The 27,492-nt window shown below is 46.6% G+C and overlaps 1 protein-coding gene across 2 annotated transcripts in view; it reads left to right on the plus strand.

The window, feature by feature from the left end:
• The first annotated feature begins 2,624 nt into the window (after positions 1-2,624).
• Taf1b (TATA-box binding protein associated factor, RNA polymerase I subunit B) overlaps positions 2,625-27,492 on the plus strand; it is a 77,598-nt gene continuing 52,730 nt past the window's right edge. The window contains exons 1-4 of one of the 2 annotated variants that reach the window (XM_040730731.1): positions 2,625-2,769; positions 6,700-6,864; positions 21,840-21,938; positions 26,442-26,529. In XM_040730731.1, the coding sequence (XP_040586665.1) occupies positions 6,844-6,864; positions 21,840-21,938; positions 26,442-26,529 (208 nt within the window). In that variant the 5' untranslated portion in view covers positions 2,625-2,769; positions 6,700-6,843. Of the gene's footprint in view, positions 2,770-6,699; positions 6,865-20,046; positions 20,204-21,839; positions 21,939-26,441; positions 26,530-27,492 lie in introns of those variants that run through there. The other variant, XM_013121945.3, reaches the window with a different exon arrangement.

Here is a 27,492-nt window from a genome sequence, read left to right on the forward strand (position 1 = left end):
AAAAGAAAATGTACCAGCCCTGCTAATGCTAAATATGGGTCCGTATGATAGCCATTTCTCACTAGGAATCATATGTTGACATTTGTTATCACTCAAGTTGGTCCGAGTCCTCCCTAGACTGATGGCTCCACCTTGTCAAGTTAACAAATCAGCTTCCCCGGCTGCAAGACAAACACACAAAACTTTGCTGATTAAAAACCCTTTAGGATTCAGTATGCCAGCCTGTCCATTCCTGGATGGACACTACCCCTCCCTGGCCTGCCCTGTTGGCCATTGGCCAAATGATTGCTTCTGCTGAAGAAAGCCTTAGGAATGGATTGACTAAGCAATTGCCTTAGTCAAGGTTTCTATCGCTGCGATGAAACACTTCCACATCACTGTTCATCACTGAAGGAAGTCAGGAAAGGAGCTCAAGCAGGGCAGGAGCCTGGAGGCAGGAGCTGATGCTGTGGAGGGTGCTGCTTGCTGGCTTATTCCTCATGGCTTGCTCAGCCTGCTTTCTTATAGAACCCAGGACCACCAGCCCAGGGATGGCTCCACCCACAATGTGCTTGTTGGGCAAAGCCTGATGACCTAGGCTCGGATGCCTGGAACCCACATACATAGCAGTGCAAGCATCTGCAATCCCTGGTTCTCCCTGCAGGGAGACAGGAGGCAGGAGGCTCTCTGGGAGCTTGAGGACCAGGCTACCTGGCATTCATAAGGTGAAGAGACCCTGTCTTAAACAAAGAAAGCTGTCCTCTGACATCCTTGTGTGCATGATTGCACCCAACCCTCATGAGCAAGCATGGATGTACACACACACACACACACACACACACACACACACACACCACACCACACACCACACACCACAAACATGGACATACACGTAAGTCCTACGTACACTGCTGCACCAGGGATTTGGGAGACACGTTAAACTATTCCACAGTTGAGATGCAGGTGGGGCCTGGGGAATGTGATGAAGATTTGGAACCTTGAGGAGATGGCTAGGACTCAGGGATGTATCTCAGTTGGTAAAATGCTTGTCAAGCATGCACAAAACTCTGGATTCAATCCCCAGCACTGCTTGACATCAAACCTGGCATGGTGGTACACCCCGGAAACGCCAGAACTAGGAAGATAAAGGCAGGAGGATGGGAGTTCAAGATCATCTTCAACTACATGGTGGATTTGGGGCTGTCCTGGGCCTCATGAAACCCTACCTAAAACAAACAGACAAAAGGAAATAGTCGATTATATTAGTTGCTTTTCCAGTTGTGGTGATGAAATACTCGGACAAAAGCAACTCAAGGGAGAAAGGTTCGATTTTGGCTCACAGATCAAGGTCACTATCCATTGTGGCAGGGTCGTCCCAACGTAGGGAGCAGCTGTCACATCGCAGCTGTAGTTGCAGTCATGAAGCAGACAGCAGCAAATACCTGCCCTCAAGTCACATTCTCCGTTTTCTGAAGTCCGGGACCCCAGCCTAGGGAATGGTGCCACTCACAATGGGTAGGTCTTCCCGTCTCAAGTAACCATAAAATAACCCTCCAGGCATGTCCTGATTCTGGTCTCCAAGTTGAGTCTAGGTCTCATCAAGTTAGCAGTTGAGATTAGCCATCACACAGGCCAAGAAGATTTCTCCCTTGGAAGTGAGTGGGGTTGTAGCCCATACTGAAGAGGCTTCCTACGGTGTTCCACTAACTCACCCTTCCTCTCCCTGCTCTGTGAGAACACAGTTTTCCTCTTCTCTGGAGTGTGTAGACATCATCACCACACAGCATAGCTTGCTGTTGCTTTGATCTCGGACCAGCCTCCAGAATTGTGAGCAATGGTTTTATTTTCTGTGAATCACCACCCAGAAGACCAGGACTGGCCATGACAGTGCCCTTGAGTTCTGTGAAAGGATAAAGCATTGCTAGGTGCCGACTCTGACCTCTATGCTACAGACTACAAACAGAACTATAAACAAAGGCACTGTCCTCCAACAGCCTCTCCTGGTGAGACAGCACCATGGTCCTGAGGCCTCCCGGGAGGAGAGTCTGCCATCTTACAGGTCCTCTTACCATTAAGTGGCATCCAAAGTAACACTCTCAACCCTAGGCCTCTTCTCTTCCTATTTTTTGAATCTGGACACAGCCTTGTCCTCCCCACTCCAAGGACCTCTTCTCTACAAGCCCCATCTGCTTGCATCACCCATGTGGCAATCTGTCCGCGTGTGGAGATCCCTCCTGGTCGGGTCAGAAGGAGCCCAGATGACCCCTATTTGACTGTGTGACACCCAGCAAATTTCTTAACTTCTCTGGGAAGTGAAAAATTCCTGCCTTGTGGTTCCTGTTACAAGGATTAGCAGTCCTGTGATGGTAAGGGACATGGAGACCAGCAAAAAAAAGGTACTCAAAGGTAATGGAAGCCCCAGAACTACTAAGGCCTGGGTGCAGGGACTGGGAGTCGGGTGGGGAGGGGTGGGTGACGGCATGGGAATGGAGTCGTTCACACAGCCCCCGCGCAGCACCAAAGGCTACCTGTGCTGCCGCCCCACCACAGGTCTTGTGACACAGACGAGTGTGTGTCACAATCTGGAGTGGCAGAGTACATTGGTGAGTTACGGTGTGCTGCTGGAGCTCACTGAGCAGCTGGCGCTGGAAGTGGGTTTGCTCGGTCCCCGTGTTAAATCCAAGCATGTGCGCCCCCCAAGTATCCTCCAAACAAAACTCTCTGCCACAGGCCGGAGGGCAGACCAGCTCCCTGCTTCTGAGGAGCGTCAGGCATGAGAACAGCTGGAAGGTGAGCCATCTCTAGATGTTACTGCTGGGAGCCCCACGGCAGAGAAATGCTGTGGCGGGAGTGGGAAACCGGAAGGTCATCCACGGGAAACTGCTGGTAGGAAGCCCATCTGGGGCGGTGTCTCAGGAGGAACCACAGCTGCCTGCCTCGACTTCCCCGGTGGTCTCTTTCGGTGCGGTTGAGCGCTTGAAAGCGTTTTCGCTGTCTTTCGGTTCTCTCTAGCCAGCGTTCACCTGCTTGGTAAACGCCCCTGTGCTCATTAGCTTTTCGTCAACTTGACACAAGGTGGAGACATTTTGGAAGCCGGAACTTCAGTAGGCAAGCCTGGGGAGCATTTTCTTGATGAATGATGGATGTAGGAGGGCCCAGCCTCCTGTGGCTGATGCCACTCCTGGGCAGGTGGTCCCCGGGTTGTCTAAGAAAACAGGTTGAGCAAGCCGTGAAAAGCAAGCCAGTAAGAAGCATGCCTCCATTGTCTCCGCCCCTTTTCCCGCCCTGACTTCTTTTCACTATGGGCTGTAAACTGCAAGATGAAATCCTCCCTTTCCTCCCAGGGATGGTTTTGGTCACAGTGTTTATTATAGTAACACAAAGCAACCAGAACATTGGTACTCGAAACTGAAAGTCCAGCTATGTGAACCATGGCAACAAGGGTCTTCAGTACATTGGCAGTGTTGCTGAATGGGCTGAATTACCTTGGTGCTACTGCAGGACATGCGCAGAACACAAAACAGGCATCCTGGCTCCTAGCAGGCTGAGGAGGCAGGCTACAGGGGTAGCTGGTGGGAGATTCATGGAGCTTTGTGCAGCATGCAGGGCTAGTGGGTGTGTGTCCATATTCATGTCCACTCACATTTGCTACTGTCCACGTGCATGCATGCACAGACTCACATGTACATGCACACACACACACACACACCACATCACACCACACCACACACACACACCACCTCTTGGTTTGCAATTTAAGGCTGTGGCCACTAACCCTTGTGTGGTGAATTTCTGAGAGGCAAAGGTGTGCCCTTCCTGGTGAACGCTCTGGTTACAGTAAGTGTTTGCTTCTGGATGGGTGGATGGGCGAGGACAGATCAATACAATGGGCCACCTCCCTATTTATTTAACCGTAGCCATTTCTTTTAGGGATGCCCAAACTTGTGGTTGTAAGCCATGCTCCATTTACAAAACAACAACATTGAAATGATCTTTAAAATAAAAACACTCAGAATAAATAAACACAGTTTTGTGCCACCTACAGGCGGTTCTGTCACCCAGTGAGCACACACTACAGAACCAACTGCTTAACAATGCCGGTCTCAGCAAAGCTCCCGTCCCTGAGTCACACGAGGCTCAGTCGGGTCTCTCCCCTAACTCTCCGCTGGAAGCTGAAGGTCACATCCCTTTGAGTATTTGGGTATGGCACACTTGAGCGTGCTCCGGGTGACATGTTAATGACAAGTCTGGCAGTTTTCTACATCATGGATTCAGCTAGACAGGCTAGCTAGTGAGCTCTACCTCCAACCCCATGCTGGGGCTACAGCTGCGTCTGGCTTTTTATGTGGGAATAGGAGACCCAAACTCACATCTTCATGCTTGCACGGCAGGTGCTTTACTGGCTGTCTCCTAGTCCCTAGTGACTTCTTTTCTGGAAAATTCTAGGATTAACCCCAGCCCAATGCTCTTTTCCAGCAGGCTCTCAGCAGCCCAGTGGCTGACACGGTGGGTCAGGTGTGTTTTCTGTGTCACAGCTAGAATACCTGTTTTCTCCCCCAGCTGTTCACTCAACACTTAGGTTCTCCTGAGAGAAAACAGGAGGCCTCCCAATGCTCTCCTTTGCTTACAATCTCTGAGAAAGCCTCAGGTGACCTGGTGTACTTTATGTTGGACTAACACCTCCTGGGGCAGGTGGATTTCACCCACCTACCCAGACCCTAACCCACTGACTGAGGGCTAAAAGCTTCTCCTGGTAGAAGAACTTGGCACCTCCATATCCTCTCCAGGAAGGGGATCCCCCATCAGGGGCCGGGTGACTCCGTGGGGTAAGCCAGAAGAGATGGGATTGGGGCAATAGGCTCTTCTGATCTCATTCTGGACAAGCCAGCTTGGGTTGGGCAGTGATCGGTGCAATGCAATGAGGGAGCAGTACTCCACTAGGTGGCGCCCTTATCTATCACTTAGGGCTAAGCAACAAGACTAGGGGGATGGATTTTTAACAAAGGGGCCAGAAAAGAGCCTCCAAGGGGAAGCAGCCTTGTGTTTGACAGGCATAGTATCTCACCCCTCTGATTTTGACCTTGCAAGCTCCTAGCATTAACACATGTGTCAGTGACTGGTCTGTACTCAAGAGGCACGGTGGCTCGGACCTGCCATTCCAGCCCTTGGATTCCAAGGCAGGGGGATGGCTACAAGTTTGGGGCCAGCCAGAGCTACATAGTGAGTCCCAGGGCATCCTGGGATGTGTGGTGAAGACTGCCACCTTATTCCCAGGCTCCTGCCCTCATCATTTTGTCCACCCCAGGACTAGTGTTTGGAAAGAGTCATGGTCTGTAGCAACGCTGGAGAGCTGGAGCTTGACAGAGCCAGTGCAGGGTTTTCTGTGTGACTCGCTGTGTGTCAAGGATGCCCTAGGGCTAGCCCCACTGGAAGAAAGATGGGAATAGGGAAGAGGAGTCAGAGAGACCAGGAAAGCAAGTGTCACATCCTCCAGATGGGAGAGTGTCCTGGCCTGAGCCACGATGAGGAAGTGGGGTGAGAGAGACAGTTCCCAGACACCAGGCCTGTCACCCATTCCCTGAAGGGGGCTAGCCCATGACCTTCTGCTGGTGTCTGTGCTCTCTGACCCACATCCTTCCTCGATGGCCAGCCCTCCCCCACAGACGCTATACTCTGCCTTGGTCTTTGGCTCTGTCTTCTAATCAAGGTTCATCCGTCCTATATGCCGTTTTGTTGTGGTGGCGGTCCTCTTTGGCCATCTGCTTCATGAAGGGACAGGGAAAGCTTGGAGACTGGGGTGCTCAGAGCATTGACACTGCCATCGAAATGGACTGCTCTCTCTAACGCCCACAGACAGAAATCTCAATGGTGCAGAGACTAGGATTAAAACTCTCGTCTCCTCCACGGAGAACTGGGCACTAACAAGAATCCAAAGAATACAGCAGCGAAGCTGGGCGTTGGTGGTACACGCCTTTAATCCCAGCACTCGGGAGGCAGAGGCAGGCGGATCTCTGTGAGTTCGAGGACAGCCTGGTCTACAGAGCGAGTTCCAGGACAGCCTCCAAAGCCACAGAGAAACCCTGTCTCGAAAAGCCAAAAAAAAAAAAAAAAAAAAAAAAAAGAAAAGAAAAGAAAAGAAAACAGCAGCGACACTGTCTCAGCGCAACAGGGCTTTTTAATGTACTCTCTTAATACCCTGTGAGACAAATAATTTTCTCTCATTCTCACTGATGAAAACCAACACCAGGAAGAGACCCAGAGGTTTAACCCTGCCACACTGTTCTATACGGACTGTCATCTGTGCCCAGTCCCCCAGGGGCACACACTCTCTCCATGCTAGACCTGTCATCTGCCAATCACTGTCTGGTCCCTAAGTCTGTAAGTCTCACTCGGGCCCTGTCTCTGTGGCTTCTTATTCCCTGTCCTCCCCTCGTATAGTCCTTATTTATTAAATTCCTCTCAACGCCCCCAAAACCCTTTATAATCTTCTGAATGGATCTTTTTTTTTCCATTTGTTCATGTTTACTTGTGTAAGCCAAAGAGGTCTTAAACTCATGATCCTCCTGTCTCAGGTTCTCCAGTGTTAGGACTACAGGCATGTGTCACCACACCTGTTCTGGCCAGACTTTGAAAAACAAATATTAGGGCTTGGCGGTATCCACTAAGCAGAACGTGTCCTCACGGTCTGACTCAGTGATTCCACTTGTGGTTTAAACCCAGCTGCCAAGAGATGGTCAGGACGATGCCCAGAGCAGCTGCAGCTCCCCCACATGTCCGTCAACAGGAGAATGGATCAACACTCCAACAGAAAGGAACGCTCCATGACAATGAAAGTAAACAAGCTACCGGTGTGTGCCCGGCAATATGACTTCCACAAGCATGAAGGTGAGTCACAGAGCCAAGCACAAACTATACATACGTGATTGTATTTACATAGAATTCATAACCAAGTAAACCGAGTCTCTGAGTGACAGAAGTCAGGATGGGGGGGGCACCTTTGGAGAGGAGAAGCCCAAGGAGGCCCTGATGGGTGTGAGACTTTCATAACAGCCTCTTCCATAACACAAATAGTTATTTACATGAATATGTCCACTATGAATACATTTCACAAGTCATATACTTACAATCTGTGGGAGATTTTGTACATGTTTCACAGACACTGAGTTTTTAATAAAAATCGAAATAAAGACATTTATTTTAAGAATCACAAATGAGGGGTTTGGGGGTGTGGCACAGGTGGCAGTGTGTGCCTGGTGTGCTGGCTGCTTTTTATTGTCAGCTTGACACGGCCTGAAGTCACCTGGGAGGAAGGAACAATTGAGCAATCCCTGAGATCAAACACGACCTTGTGGGAGCCAAGCCTTGACTGATGGGTTGATGTGGGAGAGCCCAGCCCACTGCGGGCAGCGCTTCCCTGGCAGGCTGTGTCTGGGCTGCTTGAGAAAGCTGGCTGAGCATGGATCGGTGAAGGAGACCGAGACGGTTCGAGGCACTCCCCACGGCTCACGCTTCCATGCCTGCCTGAGTTCCTGTCCTGACTTCCCTCAACAATGAATGGTGACCTGGAAATATGAGGCAAACAAACGTTTTCCTCCCTAAGCTGGTTTTGGTTATGGTGTTTATCACAGCAACAGAAAGCACATCTAACACGCAGGGAGCCCTGGTTTTTGTTGTTGTTGTTTTATAATTTCTTTATTTTATGTGCATCGGTGCAAAGGTGTCAGATCCCCTGGAACTGGAGTTACAGACAGTTGTGAGCTGCCATGTGGGTGCTGGGAGTTGAACTTGGGTCCTCTGGAAGAGCAGTCACTGCTCCTAACCACTGAGCCATCTCTCCAGCCCTGGAGCTCTGGCTTTGATCCTCAGAACTGTGTAAAGCTGGACACCAAACATAGTGCATCATGACTGCCAGTCCAGCACGCGGGAGGAGAAGTCTAAGGTTATTCCAGGCTGGCCTGGGACTCAGGAGACCATGCCTGAGGAAGAAAAAACAAAAACAAACAAACAACAGCAAAACACAAAGCTAGGATCGAGCATCCTACACAGTCTACCCGAGTGCAGATGATGAGGATGCCACTGAGGACTGTGTAGCCAGAGAACGGAAGATACCTCAGTTCCTGTCACAAGAGGCAGCCCTCACACAGGGGCCCGGACTTTGGGGGAGACCCAGGCAAGTTCACAAGGTTACAGAGAGGGACTCAGAAACACTGTTGTTGCCAGCAGTAATTTCACAGGAAGAGTTCAACAGCGTGGAACAGTTAGAGGACGGTGCAAGAAATGGCGGGGAAATCCTTCCTACTGCTAAAATGGAAGATGCTCTTACTCCAGGGCTGAAGGCTCCCCGTCGAGTCGCCCTAGAAGCCACCACACGGGCAACATGTCATGTTGCTGAAATGCCATGTGTAGCCGAGTCACAAAGCCAGGTCTCGAGTGGTAAGGCCACATCTTGAGTAACGTGGAGGGGTCCCGCATGGCTTCTTCCCTCCAGACTCAGTCCTTTGTACTGTATCATGCAACCTACAGATACAATGGAACAAATACGCCACACGGGCCGGAAAGCAAAAAAACAAAGCAAAAACATAGTTAAAAAGTGAAAATATTTGTAAGAGGCATAGGTCTTTGAAATGGCATGGTAGTTTTCTTTTTTATTTTTAAATATATGATTTGGAAAGTATAATAAAATGGGGGTGGGGGAACAAGCTCCGGGCCAGCAAAAAATGGCTCAGCAAGGTAAAGACACTTGCTGCCCAGCCTGCTGACCTGAGTTCGATTCCTGGAACTGGCATGGCGGAAGGAAAGAACCAACTCCCACAGATTGTCCACTGACTTCTACATCCACGAGTGCATGTGTGCACACGTACACTAAAAAAGAAAGTTAAAAACAAGACAAGGCACCCCGGCTTTTTGCCCTAGGTGCAGCTTCTGTAACGTATTCACACCCTTCCTTCCGTGGTTTTCCTCTACAGTTCTTTTTCTCCAGTTGAGGACACAATCCCTCTATACTTGAAATACGGGCTTTTGGTTTAACTAACATATTATCATGGATTTTGAGTGGTTGAATTACAACAGGAAGTGATGGTGCAGGATTAGAGAGTTCTGGACCAGTGGTCCATGGAAGATCAATGACAAGAAAATTCAGAGGAATTTTGGATAGAGTGAATCATTCTCCAAGGCTAGAACCTGTGCCCCCATCATGACCTGGAGTTAAGGATGAGTCAGAAAGACGGGTTACATCACACGGGGAAGAGCCTGCAATAGCATGCTAGAGAATTTCTGCTTGTCCTATTCTCATTAGAGAGTATGTCATGCTGCATACATTTACAAGCCATATACATAACGAGCATTTGGAAATAATTCATAACCCAAATGGCTGTGAATAACTTCTATTAATATTCTGGGACTAATGTAGCTTTCCATTTTTTTCTGTACCTGCATTTCTTTTTCCTCCCCCCTCCCCATCGACATAAAAACATGCATTGTTTTTTTAATATCATTGTCATCTTCATTAGTCATTGCAACAATTTTGCAACAATATTTTTTAATTTTTAGAAGAAACTATTTTATTCTGTGTGTGTGTGTGTGTGTGTGTGTACAGAATGTGTGTGTATATATGTCTGTGTATATGCACTCACTCACATGCGCTGGCTCTTATACGGAAGTCAGAGGACAACTTCCAGGATTGAGTCTTCTCTTAGGGTTTCTGGGAATTAAACTCCGGCCATTAGGCTTGCACAGTAAACACTTTTAACATAATACACACATTCGTTTACAATGTTTTCTTCACTGAGACTGGTTTTTGTTGTTGTTGTTTGTTTGTTTTGTTTTCAATCCTACCAGGATCTGCATCATTCAAAAGAGATAAAAATAGAGTTAGGGTGATCAGAGCCTGAGTGGAGCTGTGACACCTGCCTGGGCCTGCCCTACGACCTGACCCTGTTCTAAAAACCACGATTGCTCAATGGTACTCTCAAGGCTGCTGTGAGACTGTGGCACCCTTCACTTAAGCAGCCGGCTCGGTTGTCTCCAGCGTTCCCTGTTGTAAATTGATACTTGTATTCTTTGACCACATCCCATAATTATTTCCCAATGAAGGTTTTTGAACATGGGGTGTGACATAATCAAAGCTATTAGTGTGAATCCTAAATGCAGTCGATTCTTACTTAGCTGAAATCCGGCTAACCACAATCCCCAATTAGCCAATTTCATTTTGCTCAACTTTGGGAACACAATGGAAACTAGCTGGATGTCATTCTCTGCCTCAGTTTCTTTCTCACACAGAGAATTAGGAAACTGAGATGAACTCAACAAAAAAATGTCAATTAGCGTACTCCCAAAATTATAAATCATTACTGAGAAAAATTAAAGATGAATAGAAACGGTGGGGTATGCTATACTCGTGGATTTAAAACCTGTGTGGTTACTAAAGTGCCTGCTCTCCTCCCCAAGTTCATCTGCCGAGTCAACACAATGACCTTCAAGATCTCACTGGGACTGTGTGAAAATATTAGAGTAAACCAAAAAAATCCCTAAAAAAGGGAACAATTTTCTTTTCTTTTTGGCCATAGAATAGCTGAAACAACTTTGACGTAGAACATTGCTGAAGGGCTTATTCTGACAGATTTCAAGACCCAGTATGAAGTTCACTGTGAATAAGGTAGCTTGGCATCAGGCAAAAGATGGCATAAAGATCCCTGGAATGAAGCAGGAAAGCCAAAAATAGACTCACACCTTCACGGTCCATCGGTTTTCAGCAAGGTGCCAACGCAGTGAATTGTGGGAAAAGATATCTTGATAAAAAAGTGCCGGAGAGGTTGGTTGGCTGTTGAATGGGAATCAGTCTTAACTCTTATCTCACACTATATTTGAAAATTAGCTTGAAGCAAATTATAGGCCTACAGGTAAGCTGTGTGTGTCTGTGTGCATGGTATATGCATATGTGTACACATGTACACGCATGTGGAGGCCAGAGGTCAAAGTTGGGTGCTTTCTCTGTCGTCCTTTGCACGTGGATGCGTGTGTGCGCCCGTGTGTGTGTGTGTGTGTGTGTGTGTGTGTGTGTGTGTCAGAGAGAGAGAGAGAGAGAGACATCTACGTGAGTGAGTGTGCCTGCATGTGTACATGCAGAGTCCAGGGAGACCTTGGTTGTTTTCCTATATACCTCTGTCTCATTGCCGAGAACTGACTAGGCCTCTCACATAACTGAACTGTTGGCTGGCTTTCTAGGCCCCTGGGGTCCCCTTTTCTTCCTCACTAATTCTGGGGTTACAGGTATGAGCCACGCAGGAGCTTCGAATTTAATAGGGCGGAGCCGTGACATTTATTAGTGTCTTTGTGATCTTTCTCATTCTGGTGACCAAGAACCTGACAAGAAAGAATGGGTTTGTCTTGTCGTACAGTTTAAGAAGAAATATAAACCCATCATGGTAGAAAAGGCACGGTGGCTGGTCATACTGCTACTACAGCCAGGAAGCAGAAAGACAGAAGGAAATGGGGTCAGGCTGTCACACCTCAAGCCAGCTCAACAAAGCCCCACCTCTAAAGCATGTTCCCTAACAGCGCCACCTGTTGGCCACCAAGTGTTCAAACATGTGAACCTGTGGGGCACATTTCATAAACAAACCAGCATAGTCTCAAGTAAAGTTTGTTTTTATTGTTTTGTTGGATGCAGGGCCTATGTGTGATATTACACAAGTTTTCTATCACTGAATACAACCTCAGCCTTTTTTTTTTTTTTTTTTACTTTGAGACAGGGTTTCGCTGAGTTGTCCAAGCTACTGGTCTTAGTTTCACTAAGTTGTAATCAATCCAACTGCCTCAGCCTCCTGAGTAACTGGGATCACACAGGCCTGGCTATGTGTTTCTTATATTTTTTTGTTATTTTGAGATGGTTTTTGAGATTTATAAAAGAACTGGGAACATCTTTTCCTCATTGCCTTGAACTTGACGTCTCCTAGATAATGGTCACAGCCATTTGTTGCCTAGCAACCACCTGTCTCCAGAATCAATGCCTTGGGCAGCAGTGGTGACTCGGGTACAGCCTGAGTGAATCTGTACTCAGAAGGGCTCTTCACTTAGTTCTGTTCCCACTGCTGCCATTTGAAATGCTCGCCCATTTGTTGAACGAGACCCCTTGCATTATTATGTGTGTAAAGTCTCCAACTTAGGTATTCTGTTGTGAATACAGGGTGGTCAGAAGCTGGAGTTCTCTCTCCACAACCTTGATGTTTGTGGCCAGAGCCATGATGTCTGATCCTTCTCCTTCCTAGAAGAGAGGCTGGAGGAAGACCATGTTTGCCTCGAGACTATAAAGGTGCAAACCAGTCCTGAACAGGTTCTGCGATTTTCCTGAGAGCTTCTCATTCAAGAGTTTGGGGAAACTCCAGCGTAGCTCACACAAATCTTAGAAGGTTACTTTGCTTCTGTTGCATTGGAAGTGTGCCTTCATAACCTGTCAACATCCTTAGACAAAGTTGTTCTGGACCCAGCAGACATGGCTCCTCTTGTCACTCATTCAATAAGAGACCTTGGGAGGCAGCTATTCCCTCAGCAGGAAGAACTGACTTCTAGCCTGCCAGGTAACCTGACTGACCTCCCAAGCCTCAGTTTCCCCTTCTGTGTTCAGTCAATGATTATAATCTAGCTTAGTTAGGAGATGACTGACATTTGATATACAAAGTAAATACCTAGCAAATATTCCTTCCCTCTACCCTTTCTCCAAGACTGTGCAAACCACAGAGGGGCCCTGCTAGCTGTGGGTAGACAGGACCGCAAGAGCAGATCTTGGAAGAGTTGGAGGACCCATTTAGGGGATGATACTATGTACTTGCTTCTCTCTGGCGGGGAATTTTGAGGGTAGGTGGGAAGGCTCCATCTGAGACGTATCAAGGCCAGTGTTTGCTCTCTGGAACATCCTTGTGCTCTGTGATTAACATTTAATAAGTTCCCAGGAAAGCTTTGAAGATAATAATATGTCTACACGTCCTTTCAACTGGTGATCTGGAAGCGATACATTTATGTCAGCGATGAAATTGGGAGGCTTTTGCAAGCAGCCAGGGCTTGTTCCTTATCTTGAAATATACAGGAGAGTCATGAAAATTAAGCCCACAGAGTGCGGTGGCATGGGAGGCTGTCCTTAGAAGTGCATCCCCTGCAAGCCATTTTGTGGCACAAAGGAGGGATTATACAGGAAACTAACAATGGCTTGTGATGTTTGTATCCTGTCACTCCATTTATGACGTTTTGACTAAGGTCAGCCATATCCACTCTCCCAACTATACCTTGCCACCTCATGAGGTTAAGGTAATGTTACCATTCCCGTGATGCAGAGGGGAAGTGGGACTCAGTGATGGCGTTTGAGAGGATCATCTCTGTCACAAACAAGCAGGGACCTGTCAGGGGCCGGGATTCCAAAACACAACCCTTGGCACCCTCTGTACTCAGCGGAGCGCCTGTAACTGTTTAACAAAGCCGTCGAAAGCTGTGAGCCCTCAGACGTGGGCAGCCTCCAGGGTAAAGAAGAGGCTGGCACTGACTAACTTGGTATCTCAGCAGGCCAGGGCCCAGCCTGCTGCGTGGTGGTCACATCCACTGAATCCGGCCATCTGGTCATTGGGGTAAGACAGCCCCTCAGGGTGGCCTCATCAGGGGTCGTATATGTCCCTCTCATCCACTCAGGGACATGTCTTTCTTCTCCTTCCTCTACTGCACAACTGGCATCTACCTTAGTGCACAAAACACTACACTGTCCATGTTTCTTGACCCCTCTATCCCCAGGTCCCTGCTAATACTGTCCACTTCTTAGCTTCTGTTTTTCCCCCAGGGACTTGTGCTCACACAGCAGCTCCTCTTCCTCCTCCTCTTCCTCTTCCCCCTCCTCCTCCCCCTCCTCCTCCCCCTCCTCCTCCTCTTCCTCCTCCTCTTCCTCCTCCTCCTCCCCTTCCTCCTCCTCCTCTTCCTCCTCCTCCTCCTCTTCCCCCTCCTCCTCTTCCCCCCCCTCCTCCTCCTCCCCTTCCTCCTCCTCCTCCTATTCCTCCTCCTTCTTTTCCACCACGACAGGGTTTCTCTTTGTAGCTTTGGCTGCCCTGGAAAACTCTCTGTAGACCAGACTAGCTTTGAACTCAAGAGATCTACCTGCCTGTGCCTCCCAAGTGCTGGGATTAAAGGCGTGTGCCACCAAGCCTATTCAAACTTTTCATCCTTCTCCTTGCCTTAAACTCCAGCAAATCCTGTGCCGAGTTTGCCCAAAGCCCTCTGCATTTGGTGATTCCGTGCGCCACAATCTCTTCCTCCTCCACCATCTCTGCTGGGCCATCCTACTCACTTGGCCCTGACTTGTGAGATTACAGCATCCTGTAGCCCGGTCCGGGATTCCCTTCTCTCACCTGCTACCCTCTCTCATTTCTTAGATGTTCTCACTTCTCCAAAATTCACACATGTCCCAGAACGTCTCACCAGTCCAGATGCCCATTCCTCACTCGCTCTTCAATACTGTCTTGTTGTCACGTTCAGTGTGACCCCAATCTTCATTTTCACCCCTGCCTCTGCTGACAGCCATCCCAGGGATGGATTCATCCCAGGGATGGATTCCACTTTACCCCAGGGTCTCATCTCTGCCCCTCTTTTACTTCCTCACGTCTACAGCCACTCCGATCTATCAGCACCGGTGGTGGCACACGTCTTTAACCCCAGCACTCAGGAGGCAGTGGCAGGCGGATCTCTGTGAGTTCAAGGCCAGCTTGGTCCTACAGAGTGAATTTCTGGATGGGGTTCAAAGCTACACAGAGAAACTCTATCTCAAAAAACAAAAGGCAACAAAACAAAAGAATAGATCTATCAGGACTTGAAACAATGGTTCAGTAGTTAACACCTGTTGCTCTTCCAGATCAAGTCCGGTTCCCAGAATCTATGGTGTGTGTGTGTGTGTGTGTGTGTGTGCATGCACACACACAACAACTGTCTGTAGCTGGCTCCAAGGGATCCAGTGCCCTTAACTAGCACAAAATATAAATTTGTGTAAAATTTTCCTTGCAGAAAAGTAATACATCTGCTTAACTGAATATTTCAACCAATCCCAAGTGTCTGAGGGGGGCTTGGAAGGTATCCCGTTGGGAAACATCTGCTTTCGTAGTCTCTCTCTGTGTCAAAATCCCGAGAAAGCTGCCAACTGCACATACAGGCACAGGGTCAGAGGGCACTTGGGTAGCTATGACCAGTTTTATGGCACCAGCTGATCCACCATGAATTCTTCCTTTCTCTCTTCCGTGCCGAGAACCCAAGCACTGAGAAAGAGCAAACAACACAGGCTGTCTGTACATTCAGGCCAGATCTTAGGCCGATAGGCCAAGAAGACCTTCAGCAATTAGGTCTTACCCAGCCCTCCGATCCCACAACTCTGCCTCTCACCCACTAACCTCTGGCCACAATGGCCTCTTCAGTTTCTCAAACATTCTGCTTGGGCTCTGCCTCAAGATCTTTTTAATCTCTGTAAAATCTGTTTATATCTCCCCCCTTCTGTTTCTCTCTCTCTCTCTCTCTCTCTGCTTCTTCCTTGTTCTTCATTGCATCATTTCTTTACATGTCTTTATTTTTGCTAATGTTTTGCTATGCGCCACGAGCAAGTCTAATGTGTCGGGCGAAAGCCTGGAGATTTAAATGAAAGACAAGATGCAAGGCCGTTTGTGCTGAGAGAGAGAGAGAGAGAGAGAGAGAGAGAGAGAGAGAGAGAGAGAGAGAGAGAGAGAGAGAGAGAGAGTTTACTGCAAGGAGGGAGCAGCCTTATACAAAGACTTACAGCACAGCAGAGAAACCCCAGGTGTAAGAGTTCGTGTTTTCATAATTAGAGGTTGATGCCAGTGGGGCAAGGCTGGGGCTGTAAGCCAGGACCAGAAAACAGGATGCACCTGTGGTTATCAGCTGACAAGCAACTCACAGAGACCCAGTGGGGGTTGGGGCCCAACAGAGCTGACCTCCTTTGCTGTGTAGGTTAGGCTGGCCTCAAGCCTGCAATCTTCCTACCTAGTTTCCTGGGTACGAGATTGCATGTATGTACCACTATTCTTGGTTCCCCCTTATTCTTTGTGTGTATGTTTATATGTGTGGGGTACATACATGTATGTGTATTTGTGTGTGTGTTTATGTGTGTGGGTATATAAGACATGTATGTGCATGCGTGTATATGCGTGTGTATGTTTATGTGTGTGGGGAATATTCATGTATGTGCATTCATGTGTGTGTATGTTTATGTGTGTAGGGTATATATGTGTATGTGCATTCGTGTGTGTGTGTGTGTGTCTATGTTGAGTGTTTTTCTCTCTTGCTCTCAAACTTATTTTTGCAAGACAGGGTCTCTCACTGAACCCACAGCTCCCCATTCAGGCTAGGCTATCTGGTCAGCAAGCCCTCAGGTTCCCCTCATCTCTGTACTCCCACCGCTGGGTGACGTTACATGTATACTGTTGTAACTAGCTTTTATGTGGGTGCTCTGGATCCAAACGCAGGTCTTCATGTTTATGTGGCAAGCAATTTGTCCACCAAGCTGTCTCCCCAGCCCTGCCCATTTTTTCTTACACGGCCATTCCCATCTCTGCTCAACCGGCCCATCTTTAGAACCACCTTGCTGACAACTGTATAAAGCTCTCTTCATGGCCCCCAGTCACGTGCCGCACTGTCACAACCTTTACACTCACTGAAGTTACAGTACATATTTGGCTGTTTTATATAATTTCCCCCATGATAAACATGGCTGAGAAACCAAATGACAAATACTCTTGGGAGGCCTAGAGAATACTGATGAAAATTCAAAAGAAACAACTCTTGGATTAGATCACCTAGGCCTTTGAAATGCAGCCCAACACAAAATTGCAAGCTTATTTGAAACATCATGAGGGTGTGTGTGTGTGTGTGTGTGTGTGTGTGTGTGTGTGTGTTTTGGCAGTTCAAGAAGCTCGATGTACTCATTACTACACCAACCAACTTGCTCCTGTAGCTTAACGTGCTCATGTCTCCAGAGACGAACACTTTCACGGCCATCTGGTAGGATGGACGACAATGAATCAGCACAGACAGCCCTTACACACCAGGTGTGGCTCTACTCCAGTGTCTCGGAGGTGACCCCGATTTTGTTACTAGTTTTCAATCCATTGAGGGAATGGGACAATTTTTGCTTTTGTTTCTTGGCCAGAAGTACTTTGATTGTAAAAGTCTTGTGAAAATACATGGTGAGAATTGAGTGTACAGTTTACAGTGGCGGAGAAAAGGTTTTTATCTTCTCTTTTAATTCAACTGTTCAGCTCTTGAGTGTGAAACCCGCAGATGACAGTGTCAAGCTACAATGTTAAAAAGTTGGACACCCTTGTTGTTCATTGGAAGCTGGGTGATCCAATAATGACCATCTGCAGGATATGGGGTTGTGAGGTCACCCGGTGGTTTCTGTGTCTAAGAAGCCTCAGAACAAGGGGCTCAAAGATGCAGCCCCCGTTTAAGGTTAAAATCCTGGAGGCTCCCTGGAGGGCTGCTGGTGTGAATCATGTTGAAAGGTTGAAGCAGCTGGGGTCTGGTGTCTGCTGATGGTGATAGCACCAAGATGAACTTGCAGTGGAGGCGGAATCCAGTTTGCATGGGCTGGGGGCTTCCTCTTCCCACTTCGGATCCCTCCAGGTCCCTAGCTTATTAAGATAGAGAGTCTCTTCCCCACTCCGTTGCTATGGAACATGTCAATAATGTCTGAAAACACTTTTGCAGACACGTGTTTCAATGATCTCCTAACCATTTCTCAATCCTCTCAAGCTGACAATCGAGATTAGCTGTAACACCGCTCTCCTCTCTAGTGACCCTCATGTCTAGACCCATCAGTCATCCAGCACACGGAAAGGCGATCCCATCTTTCCCTCCCTGCGGGTCTCAGGAGTGTCTACTGTGGGTGAAGGGTCTCCCTCTTGGACATTGCAGCTTCTAGGGTGCCTTGCACTGTTGGTTTTCCTGTTTATTCTCATGGTCTTTTACTGGCCTCAGTCCTCAGACTTTTTCTTCTCTAGACACTCCCACCATAGTGATGTTACCCAGGTCTTTAATCCCCACATTTGTATCCACAGTTGTGCCCTTTCCCCTGAATATCTGACTCTTCTACTCAGCATGGTCCTTAGGGCCCCACCTAGACAAGGGACCAGAAGCACCAAGACATACACCAAAGTGAAATACTGTTTTCTTTTCCACTGTATTATGTGCTTAGGCGGAAGTTGTTTGTTTGTCTGCCTCAGTAGAGGCCACCTTCTCACAGCAGGTCAGGTCCTGACATGTACAGTTCATTGTAACTCTTCTCTCGTCCAATCCATCAGGCTTGGCTTTTGCTTATATCCAGAAGCTAACCCCTTTTTTTCACCATCACTGCTATTCCTTATCAGCGGCTTTTGATTTTTGTTTGTTTTTGAGGCAGGGTATCATTATATAGCCCAGGTGACCCTCTGATTTACAATCTTCCTGCTTAGCCTCCAGAGGAACGGGGATTAGAGGAGTGCATCATTACTGCACCCCGATGTCTTGCCTTTGCCTGTTATTTATTTCCTGATCTGGCACTTGCTCTGTGACCAGGCTGGCCTCGAACTCACAGAGATCCACCTGCCTCTGCCTCCTGAGTGCTGGGATTAAAGGTGTGTGCCACCAACACCCAGCCTCTCCTTGTATATTTTTTTAATAATGTGTTTTTTTAAAAAAGTCCCTATCTTTTTAAAATTCAAATATATCCGGGCAGCGGTGGTGCACACCTTTAATCCCAGCAGTTAGGACAAAGACATAGGTGGAGACCTTATTACCTGAAATCCATCTCAGCGCTCATCTCTACCGACTCTAGAAAAGATCTTTAGCATCTAAAACAAATACAGCCAGGTAGTGGTGGTGCACACCTTTAATCCCAGCAGTTGGGAGGCAGAGGCAGGCAGATGTCTTCGAGTTCCAGGATAGCCTGGTCTACACAGTGAGTTCCAGGACAGCCAGGGCTGCACAGAGAAACCCTGTCTCGAAAAAACAATAATAAAAAAAAACAAACAGCCGGGTGGTGGTGGCGAACGCCTTTAATCCCAGCACTCGGGAGGCAGAAGCAGGCGGATCTCTGTGAGTTCGAGGCCGGGCTGGACCGATAGCCTCCAAAACAATACAGAGAAACCCTGTCTCGTAAAAACAAAAAAACGAAACAAACAAACAAACAAAAACAAATATAATTTTCACGAAGGTGACTTATTTTGTTCATAGGTAAATCTCTAAAACTTAAAGCAATTTTGGTTTAAGGAATGAAGCAAGGGATTAGTATGTTCAACGAAGGAACAAGAGCTAAATTGATGACTTTATTGTATAAGATTTAATTACATTCACAGGTAATTATATAATTTTTTACACAGGAGGAAGTGGAGGTGCAATAAAAATAAATTCATGATTCACTATCTAGGTGTTAGGAGATGGGGATGTTGCCCGGCGGTGTGAAGTAGTTGACAAACATGCACAAGGGTTTGGTTCCTAGGATCTGGGGAAGGGGAAAAAAAAAATCCAAAAAAAAAAGCCAGGTCTGAGCCGGGCATTGGTGGCGCACGCCTTTAATCCCAGCACTCGGGAGGCAGAGGCAGGTGGATCTCTGTGAGTTCGAGACCAGCCTAGACTACAAGAGCTAGTTCCAGGACAGCCTCCAAAGCCACAGAGAAACCCTGTCTCGAAAAACCAACCAAACAAACAAACAAAAAAACCAAAAACAACAACAACAACAAAGCCAGGTCTGATTTTCTACTTCAAACCCTGAGACTACAATCGCTTTTTGTAAAAGCGATTAGCCGGGAGGTGGTGGTGCACGCCTTTAATCCCAGCACTCGGCATCCAGAGGCAGGAGGATTTCTTCGAGTTCAAGGCGAGCCTGGTCTACATAGCGAGTTCTCGGACAGCCAGGGACACACTGAGAAAACCTGTATCGACACATATCCCACGGAAAAAAAAAAAAAAGGAAAAAAGAAAAAAAAGACACCTCCTCGTAGGTCTGAGCGCAGTCTTCCGGAGCCAGACCTCGGGCCCGCCCTGCCGGCTTGCAGCCTGAGCTGGGAGAGCACGAGGGGCAGAACAGAAGACCAGCGGAACGCAAAGGCGGGGGTGGTGCTTCCGGCCGGAGCTCTCTCCCACCTCTCCCGGAAGCGGCTCCCGCTGCCTGGGTAACAGTGGTGGCTGCGGAGCGGCGATGGATCTGGAGGAGGCGGTAAGGACCTAGGGGACCGCACGGAGGTCGGAGGTCGGACTTGGACTCGGCGTTCCCTATCTGAAAGAGCGGAAGGGAGCGGAGGAGGAGCAGCGCGGGGAGGAGGTGTCGGATGAGGGCGGCGACGCGCAGAGGGGGCGGGGCGAGGGGCGGCGGCCACGCGGCCCCGAACCAGGCTGCGACGCCACCCCGCAGGGTGCGGGTGGGTGGAGTGTTTGCACGTGGGGCGTGGGCCAGGAGGAGGGGGAAGCAGTTGGGTTGTGGGATGGACACTCCCATGGCTCATCCTCTCTGGAGGGGATCACCCAGCAGTGCTCCCTTTGATGCTGGGGCGGGTGAGGAAGGGCAGGACCTGGGACTTGGGATGTCTTCAGGAAACCCTTGTCAGTTTCTCAGGGGTGTCGATCCCAGACCCCCCCTGTTGAGGACATTCCACTGTACTGTCTTAGTTACGGTTTCTGTTACATGAAACACCATGAAACAAAAAGCAAGTTGGGGGCGGGGGGAGGGAAGGGTTTACTCTTCCATGCAACTGCTCATCATCTAAGGAAGTAGGGACAGAAATTCAAACAGGGCAGGCAGGCACCTGGAAGCAGGAACTGATGCAGAGGCCATGGAGGATGCTACTTACTGGTTTGCTCCTCGTGGCTTGTTCAGGTTGCTTTCTTATAGAATCCAGGACCACGAGCTCAGGGATGGCTCTACCCACAATGGGCTGGGCCCTCCCCCCCCCCCTCCCCCCATTGATCACTAATTAAGAAAAGGCCTTACAGGCTTGCCTGCAACACAATCTTAATGGTGGCAACTTCTCAGTTGGGGTTCTCTCCTCAAGTGACTTCAGGTTGTGGCCAAGTTGACACAAACCTATCCAGCACATGTTCCTATACATGATCATAAAAGTGGTCAAGATGTTGTTGGACTTCAAATGCACTTTTAACACAATAGGTGTATTCAGTGACTGACCCACAAGTCAAACACCAAAGAATTAAGATTTAATTCTCTGTGTGTGTGGCAGAATAATCATAGAGGGTCTCACAGCAGACTCTCAATAACTACTAATAAGTGTTGAATGATGGATGATTAAAGTCAAGAAAATAAATTGATAAAACTGAAATTACAGCTCACCATGACCCATCCCTGTAGGCCCCGGGTGAATCCCATGCTCTTTTTGCATAATGGAGAAGTTCCCATATAGTTGATTCCCCTTATATTGCTGGATGAATAAATGAAAACTTGAAAGACCTGCATCTTGGTACAGTTTCAGTGCCTTAAAGGAAGTGTCAGTGGCATTTCTGGTTTCTGTATTTTGTTTTTCATACCCAGAGTCATCTTTTTCTCCCTCAGCACTCCCAAGGAGTTTTACTTGTGTCTTTTGTTTCCAGTTTAGTCTTGTCCAACCGTCCTTCTTGGTTCTCAGTCTGCATATTTGAGTAGTTTTGTGGGATAGGTACTATGTTCCTACTAAAGAGACTGAACTCCTTATTTATAGATAGTCTGTATTTTTAATTCTCTATGACTTTTTTTTTTTAATTTTGGGGATGAAATTGCCAGGAACCCTGGAGGTAGAACTTAGAACCATGAGGTTTAAGGTGTAGTGAAGTCAGCCTCACAGTAACAGTTCTTCTGCCTTCTACAGAAATCATTCACAGAACGCTGTTCCCAATGTGCTGCTGTCTCCTGGGGCCTTACTGATGAAGGCAAATACTATTGTACTTCCTGCCACAATGTTACAGACGTAAGTAACACTCTCCTCAGGAATTTACTGATGCTTTTAAAATTGCAGTTTCAGCCTGGTGTGTGGCCTGGTTCCTAAAAATGAATCTATTTTCGTCACTCATTCAGTGATCAAATTCCAAGAATAGTAACAGTCTTCAAGAGCACAGTCTTGGATTAAGAACTTTGTAAATTAGATTGAAGATGAACTGTTAAAATTATGTTGAGCCCCTGGGCAGTGGTGTTGCATGCCCTTAATCTCACCACTCGGGAGGCAGGGGCAGATGGATCTCTGAGTTTGAGGCCAGCCTGGTCTACAGAGTGAGTTCCAGGGTAGTCAGAGCTACACAGATAGACCCTGCCTCAAAAAATAAAAAAAAAGTACGTTGAGCTACATTTATAAATGAATGTTTCTTTTAGACTGTGTGTATATGGAAATATTTACATTACGCTTAATATCTTGCCCTAGCTCAGAGATTTGGAAGATGGAGTATAAGGTGATGAGGGACTGTTGGTAGATGGAAACATCCTTGGTTACAACTTATCTTTGTATGGTTCCTTTACAGAGTACTAAGTACTTTCTCACCCATTATGTAATTTCTACCTCACAACAACTTGTCAGATACAATGTTATATCTAGACAAGAGCTCATGAGTTGTTAGCGGGTTTTGTTGTTTGTTGTTTTGTTTGAAGACAGAGTCTTACTCTGTAGACCAGGTTGGCCTTCAACTCAGAGACCCAAGAGAGTTGGACCAAAGGTATTTGACACTATACCTGGCTCCAGTAGAGTTAATTGGCTAATGTCACAGGAGTGCCAAGATTTGAGGTGGGACTTGAACCTAAGTCTTCTAACTCCAGGATTCATTTTACCCCATCACACCTGTTTCTTAAACTAGTGATTGTTACCCTGCACCTTGGTAATTGGGGCAGTCTTCACACTGGAAGTTCTAGGACTTGTTCCGATAAGCATAGCTTTCTGATATGTTAACAAAGTAACCAAAGTGTGCTGGCCTGCCGCTGGATCAACTGAACTGTTCTCCATAGGAAAGGATTTGAGAGCCAGGAAGGAACCACTACTGCCTTCACCACTTATGCACAAAGGCTAGGTGGAGCCAAAGAGAGGCTGCACCCAGCAGAGTGTGGTAGGGACTGATTTACCTTCCCACCTCAGACAACTAAAAATCTGGACAAAAGATGTGAAACAAACAAACCCCTTAAGAAGCATAGCTAATTTGTCTGACAACTCAGTTATGCAAGTGCTTTTCTTTTCTTTTCTTTTTTTTTTGGTTTTTTGAGACAGGGTTTCTCTGTATTGTTTTGGAGGCTGTCCTGGAACTCGCTCTGTAGACCAGGCTGGCCTCGAACTCACAGAGATCCACCTGCCTCTGCCTCCCGAGTGCTGGGATTAAAGGCGTGCGCCACCAACGCCCGGCGTGCTGTTCTTTTATAAGAAGGTGTATGTGTGCGCGTGCGTGCATGCCAGTGCTCACACGCGCATGTGTGTGCAGGTACCTGTGGCGTCCAGAAGAGGGAGCTTGGTTTGGAATGGTTGTGAGCTGCCTGACATAGGTGTGGAAACCCAAGGGTCCTTCTGCGAGACCTGCATGTGCTCTTAGCCCTGAGCCATCTCTCTAGTCCCACCCACACTGGTGTGTTTCCTTGGTGTGGCTTCTTCAGTCTATGGCTCAGATGCTTGCTCGTGTCCCTGTTAGTCAGATAGAATATTAACAAGATATACGTAGCCGGAAAAAAACCCACCGGGGAATGATTGAGTGCTAATCTCGATCATGGCGACAGTCTCATGGAGACATGTCTTGTCAAGATGCATAAATACTCATGTGCACAAATATGTCAAATTGAAGTCTGTGCACTTTGTCCTTTGCTTTGATGCGCATTAAGGCTCTGGTGGTTCAGTCACTGTTGATTTCATAGTGGGGTTCAAATGTAAGCATAGTGAAGGAGAGAGTGTCATAATGAAGAGTCTCCATTGGTGGATGGAGTCAGGGCAGTATTTTTATAGGAATTGGACAGCAGTAACTAATGGCTTCTATTTCTGTCTTTGATGCTTCTTGGTTCTATCTGTTTAAATCTACTACTATCATTTTCAGTTTGAAAGAATATAGTATTACTGCCTAGTTTCATATTTGACACTCTCAACCCAAAGGAGTAATGTACAATTCTTGAAGGTGGTTGATATTTCTTTTTCCTGCTGTGTAGGGAGATGATCTAATCCAGGCATGTGTCATACTAATTACATCCCTGGTCCCTACATGTCTTTGTAAAAGGCTGTGAACCTCAGAGTCTTCCTTCCACACAATAGGCAAACCACTGTGTTGTACAACTTCAATTGTTACTTTTGGCTTTACACTAATCCAGGCCTATTCAACACAATTAGTATACAGCTGGTGCTTCCCGGAGTTGTGTAGTGTGAGCTGTTGAAATTCAGTGGGTGAAGAAAATAACCAGTGTCATTCACCTAGGGCAGGTGAAGGTGTGGTACATCTTCACCTGACTTTGTGCTTCTTGCCTTTGCTGAGTTGACTGTGCCTAATTCTTCCAGTTCTTGGCACTCTGGACAATTTTTGGTTTTTTTCCTGGTGTGTTTTAGTCAAGATGAAGAATGTAAGGTCCTTAATCTGGCTGGTTTAGACACCATACATTTTTTGCAAGCTCTTGAGTATTTAATAAAAGTATGGGCTCAAGTTATATGAGTTTATTAATTTTGTAAGAGCAATGCATGCTCATTGTAGGAGATGGAAAACTATGCAAATGAGAGCGCAATTACTAATATTATCAGTATACATTCAGCAGCTTCTATTCAGTCTTTTGTTTTTCTGTGTATGGGAAGGAAAAGGGAGACTTGTAAGTACCACCGAGTCCTTTGTCTTGATGACTTTTACTTTGTTAATCTGAATTTTGTGGATTTCTATTGGTTATGTAAATATTCCACAATCTAACCATTCAGTTAGCTAATCACATCTTCATTGGGGATGTTTATCCTTCTTTATTTTATTTTTGTTGTTGTCTACATAGCTCAAGTGTAAAGCCCCTCTCGCCTTGTACTTTGTTTTACCTGTCTTAGTAACTGCTTTAGTGGTTTTTTGGCATGTCTTACCTTCTCACTGTAGCCAACTTAGTAAATCATTTTGCTTTGAAAATTAAGGAGACTGCAGGTAGAAATCCTATTGTTAGAGGTGTGTCTGATACTCTGTTTGTTTGAGACAAGGTCTTATGTAGCCCAGGCTGGCTTCTGACTATTGAACCTAGGGTTTGGGCATGTTAAGCAGGCATTTTACCAACTGGGTAACATCCTCAGTGGTGCTTTTTATTCCTAATGAGACTCATTCTGCTGGTGTGGTATAGCCTGGGATTCCAAATACTTGAAGGGCAAGGTGACCACAAATTTGAGGCTTTCCCAGGCTATCTGGAAACATACCCCTACACCCCCCAAAGAAGATAAGCTTCATCCTCATTCAGAAAAATATAGTAATGCCATTTATTTAAACCTTTTTACTTTTCTCTAGAAATAAGACTCAGTGATTTGCTTTTAGTTGTAAGAAAACCAGTCTGAGATAATTGTCCTTGATAACAGTTGGCATTGATTGTTATATTACTAACCATTCTAAAATTGTTTGACTGAAAATAAAAGTAGCACACACACACACACAGCAGAAAAGAAAAAGTAGCACTTTTTTTCTGTGTATTTTATTTTATTTTTTCAGACAGGCTCTTACTTTGTAAACCTATCTGGCCTGGAACTCACTACATAGACCAGGCTGGCCCTGCTTTTCAAGGAGGAGTAGCCTCCCTCTGTGCGTGTGTGCCTGCGTGCCTGCGTGCGTGCTTGCGTAGGTGGGATCACCAGCCTTACTAAGTTAGTAATTGGTTGTTTGGTTCTTGTTGTTTGTTTACTTTGAGAGAGGGTTTATGTAGCACCGGTTGGCCTTAAACTCCTGCCTTCACCTCCTAAGTCTAGGATTATGAGTATATGCTGCTGTCTCTAACTATAAATTGTTCTAATGGTGATGTGGATTTTGCATGAATAAAAAATTGAGTATATTTTATTTTCTGTCTGTTTTAAAATGTTAATATATTTTTACACAGTTTCCCCTTATTTTTAAAAATTAAATTAAATTTATTTTTTAATACTTTGTTTTCTTTTTGTCTCTAGACAGGGACTCTTTGTCTAGAGAGACCAGGCTGGCCTCAAACTCACAAAGACCCGCCTGCATCTGCCTCCTGAGGGCTAGGTTAAAGGCATGCACCACCATGCCTAGCTTTTTAAATTCATGTTTAATTAAAATATAATTACATCATTTAAAGTAAAGGTGTATTTGTTTGGTTACTATGTGCTGGCTCTTTTAGAAACCAAAACATTTTAAGTGAAAAAGCAGCCTAAAGATTAACTAGTGTAGTAGGGTTTCACCATCTTTGGCCTAGTCATTCTGCTTTCCAGATGCTTGCCAGAGCGTGCTGGGAATATGCATAGAGCTCTCTTCCTCGCTGTCTGTTTTGTTCCCTGCAGCGATCTGAGGAAGTTGTGAGCACTGCAGTCATCCCGAACACCAAGATCAACTCCATCAGCAGGGGTCTGAGAAAGAGACGCAAGCATGGTGAGCACCCGCTGGAGCTTCCAGGCTCTCCTCACACTGCCCTTCATGACTCGAACTCAGAGTGGAATTTTAAATAAATTCTGCATCTTAAGCAGAAAATCCAAACTAGAGTTAAAGTTAGGGCTGATGGAAAAATTAGAAGCAAATGCATTGGAGAATATGTTGTTGGTAAGCCACTCTTCAGGTGGGGCAGCTGGTGTGCAGAAGGTAGTGACCATGCCTGCTGTCCTACTGTGCTGGTCTGTGCTGTTGACTATGATGTCATTTTCTGAAATGGCTCAACTGTGGGCTTGCCAGATTAGACAAGTTAAACACCATATTCAACTTTCAAAGCACCATTTCTCACATTGAAATTTGAACATTCCTTTTTAAGATATGAAAGATTAGTTTTCCCTAAAGTGGCTGGAGTGTAGGTGTGAGTCCAGTGGATGCTTACAGGGAGCCATCATAGAGAAAGTTCTGGACACATCCAGCTGGTGTTGTGTATTTTTGTGACTTGCTAGGTTCTCAAGTCGGAAACCACTAACCTAATGACAGTAATCAGTTCTACAACAGGTATCTGTGAAGGTATACATACATATATATTTGTGTGTGCATATATGTAAACATAAGTGTAGATATACATGACATACATTGACATTCTTAGATTAGTAATAGAGGGAATGCTAAAATACTAACATGTCTCGTAAAAACCAAAAAAAATGACTTTAAAAAAGATTATTTCATGTATATGTATGTAGGTGTTTGTCTGCATGTATGTCTGTGTACCTTGTGGGTGCAGGTACCCTTCAAGGCCCGAGTCCATGTTGGACCCCCCGGGACTGGAGTTACAGATGGTAGTGACCCACTATTTAGGTGCTGGAAACCAAACCCAGGTCCTCTTTAAGAGCAGCCAGTGTTCTTCATTGCTGAACCAGCCTGGAAGTGGCTTTTTATAAGCTAAAACCTAATTGATTTTTACTC

This window comes from Mesocricetus auratus, unplaced genomic scaffold (assembly GCF_017639785.1).
Source record: "Mesocricetus auratus isolate SY011 unplaced genomic scaffold, BCM_Maur_2.0 Super-Scaffold_100024, whole genome shotgun sequence".
Lineage (NCBI taxonomy): Eukaryota > Metazoa > Chordata > Mammalia > Rodentia > Cricetidae > Mesocricetus > Mesocricetus auratus.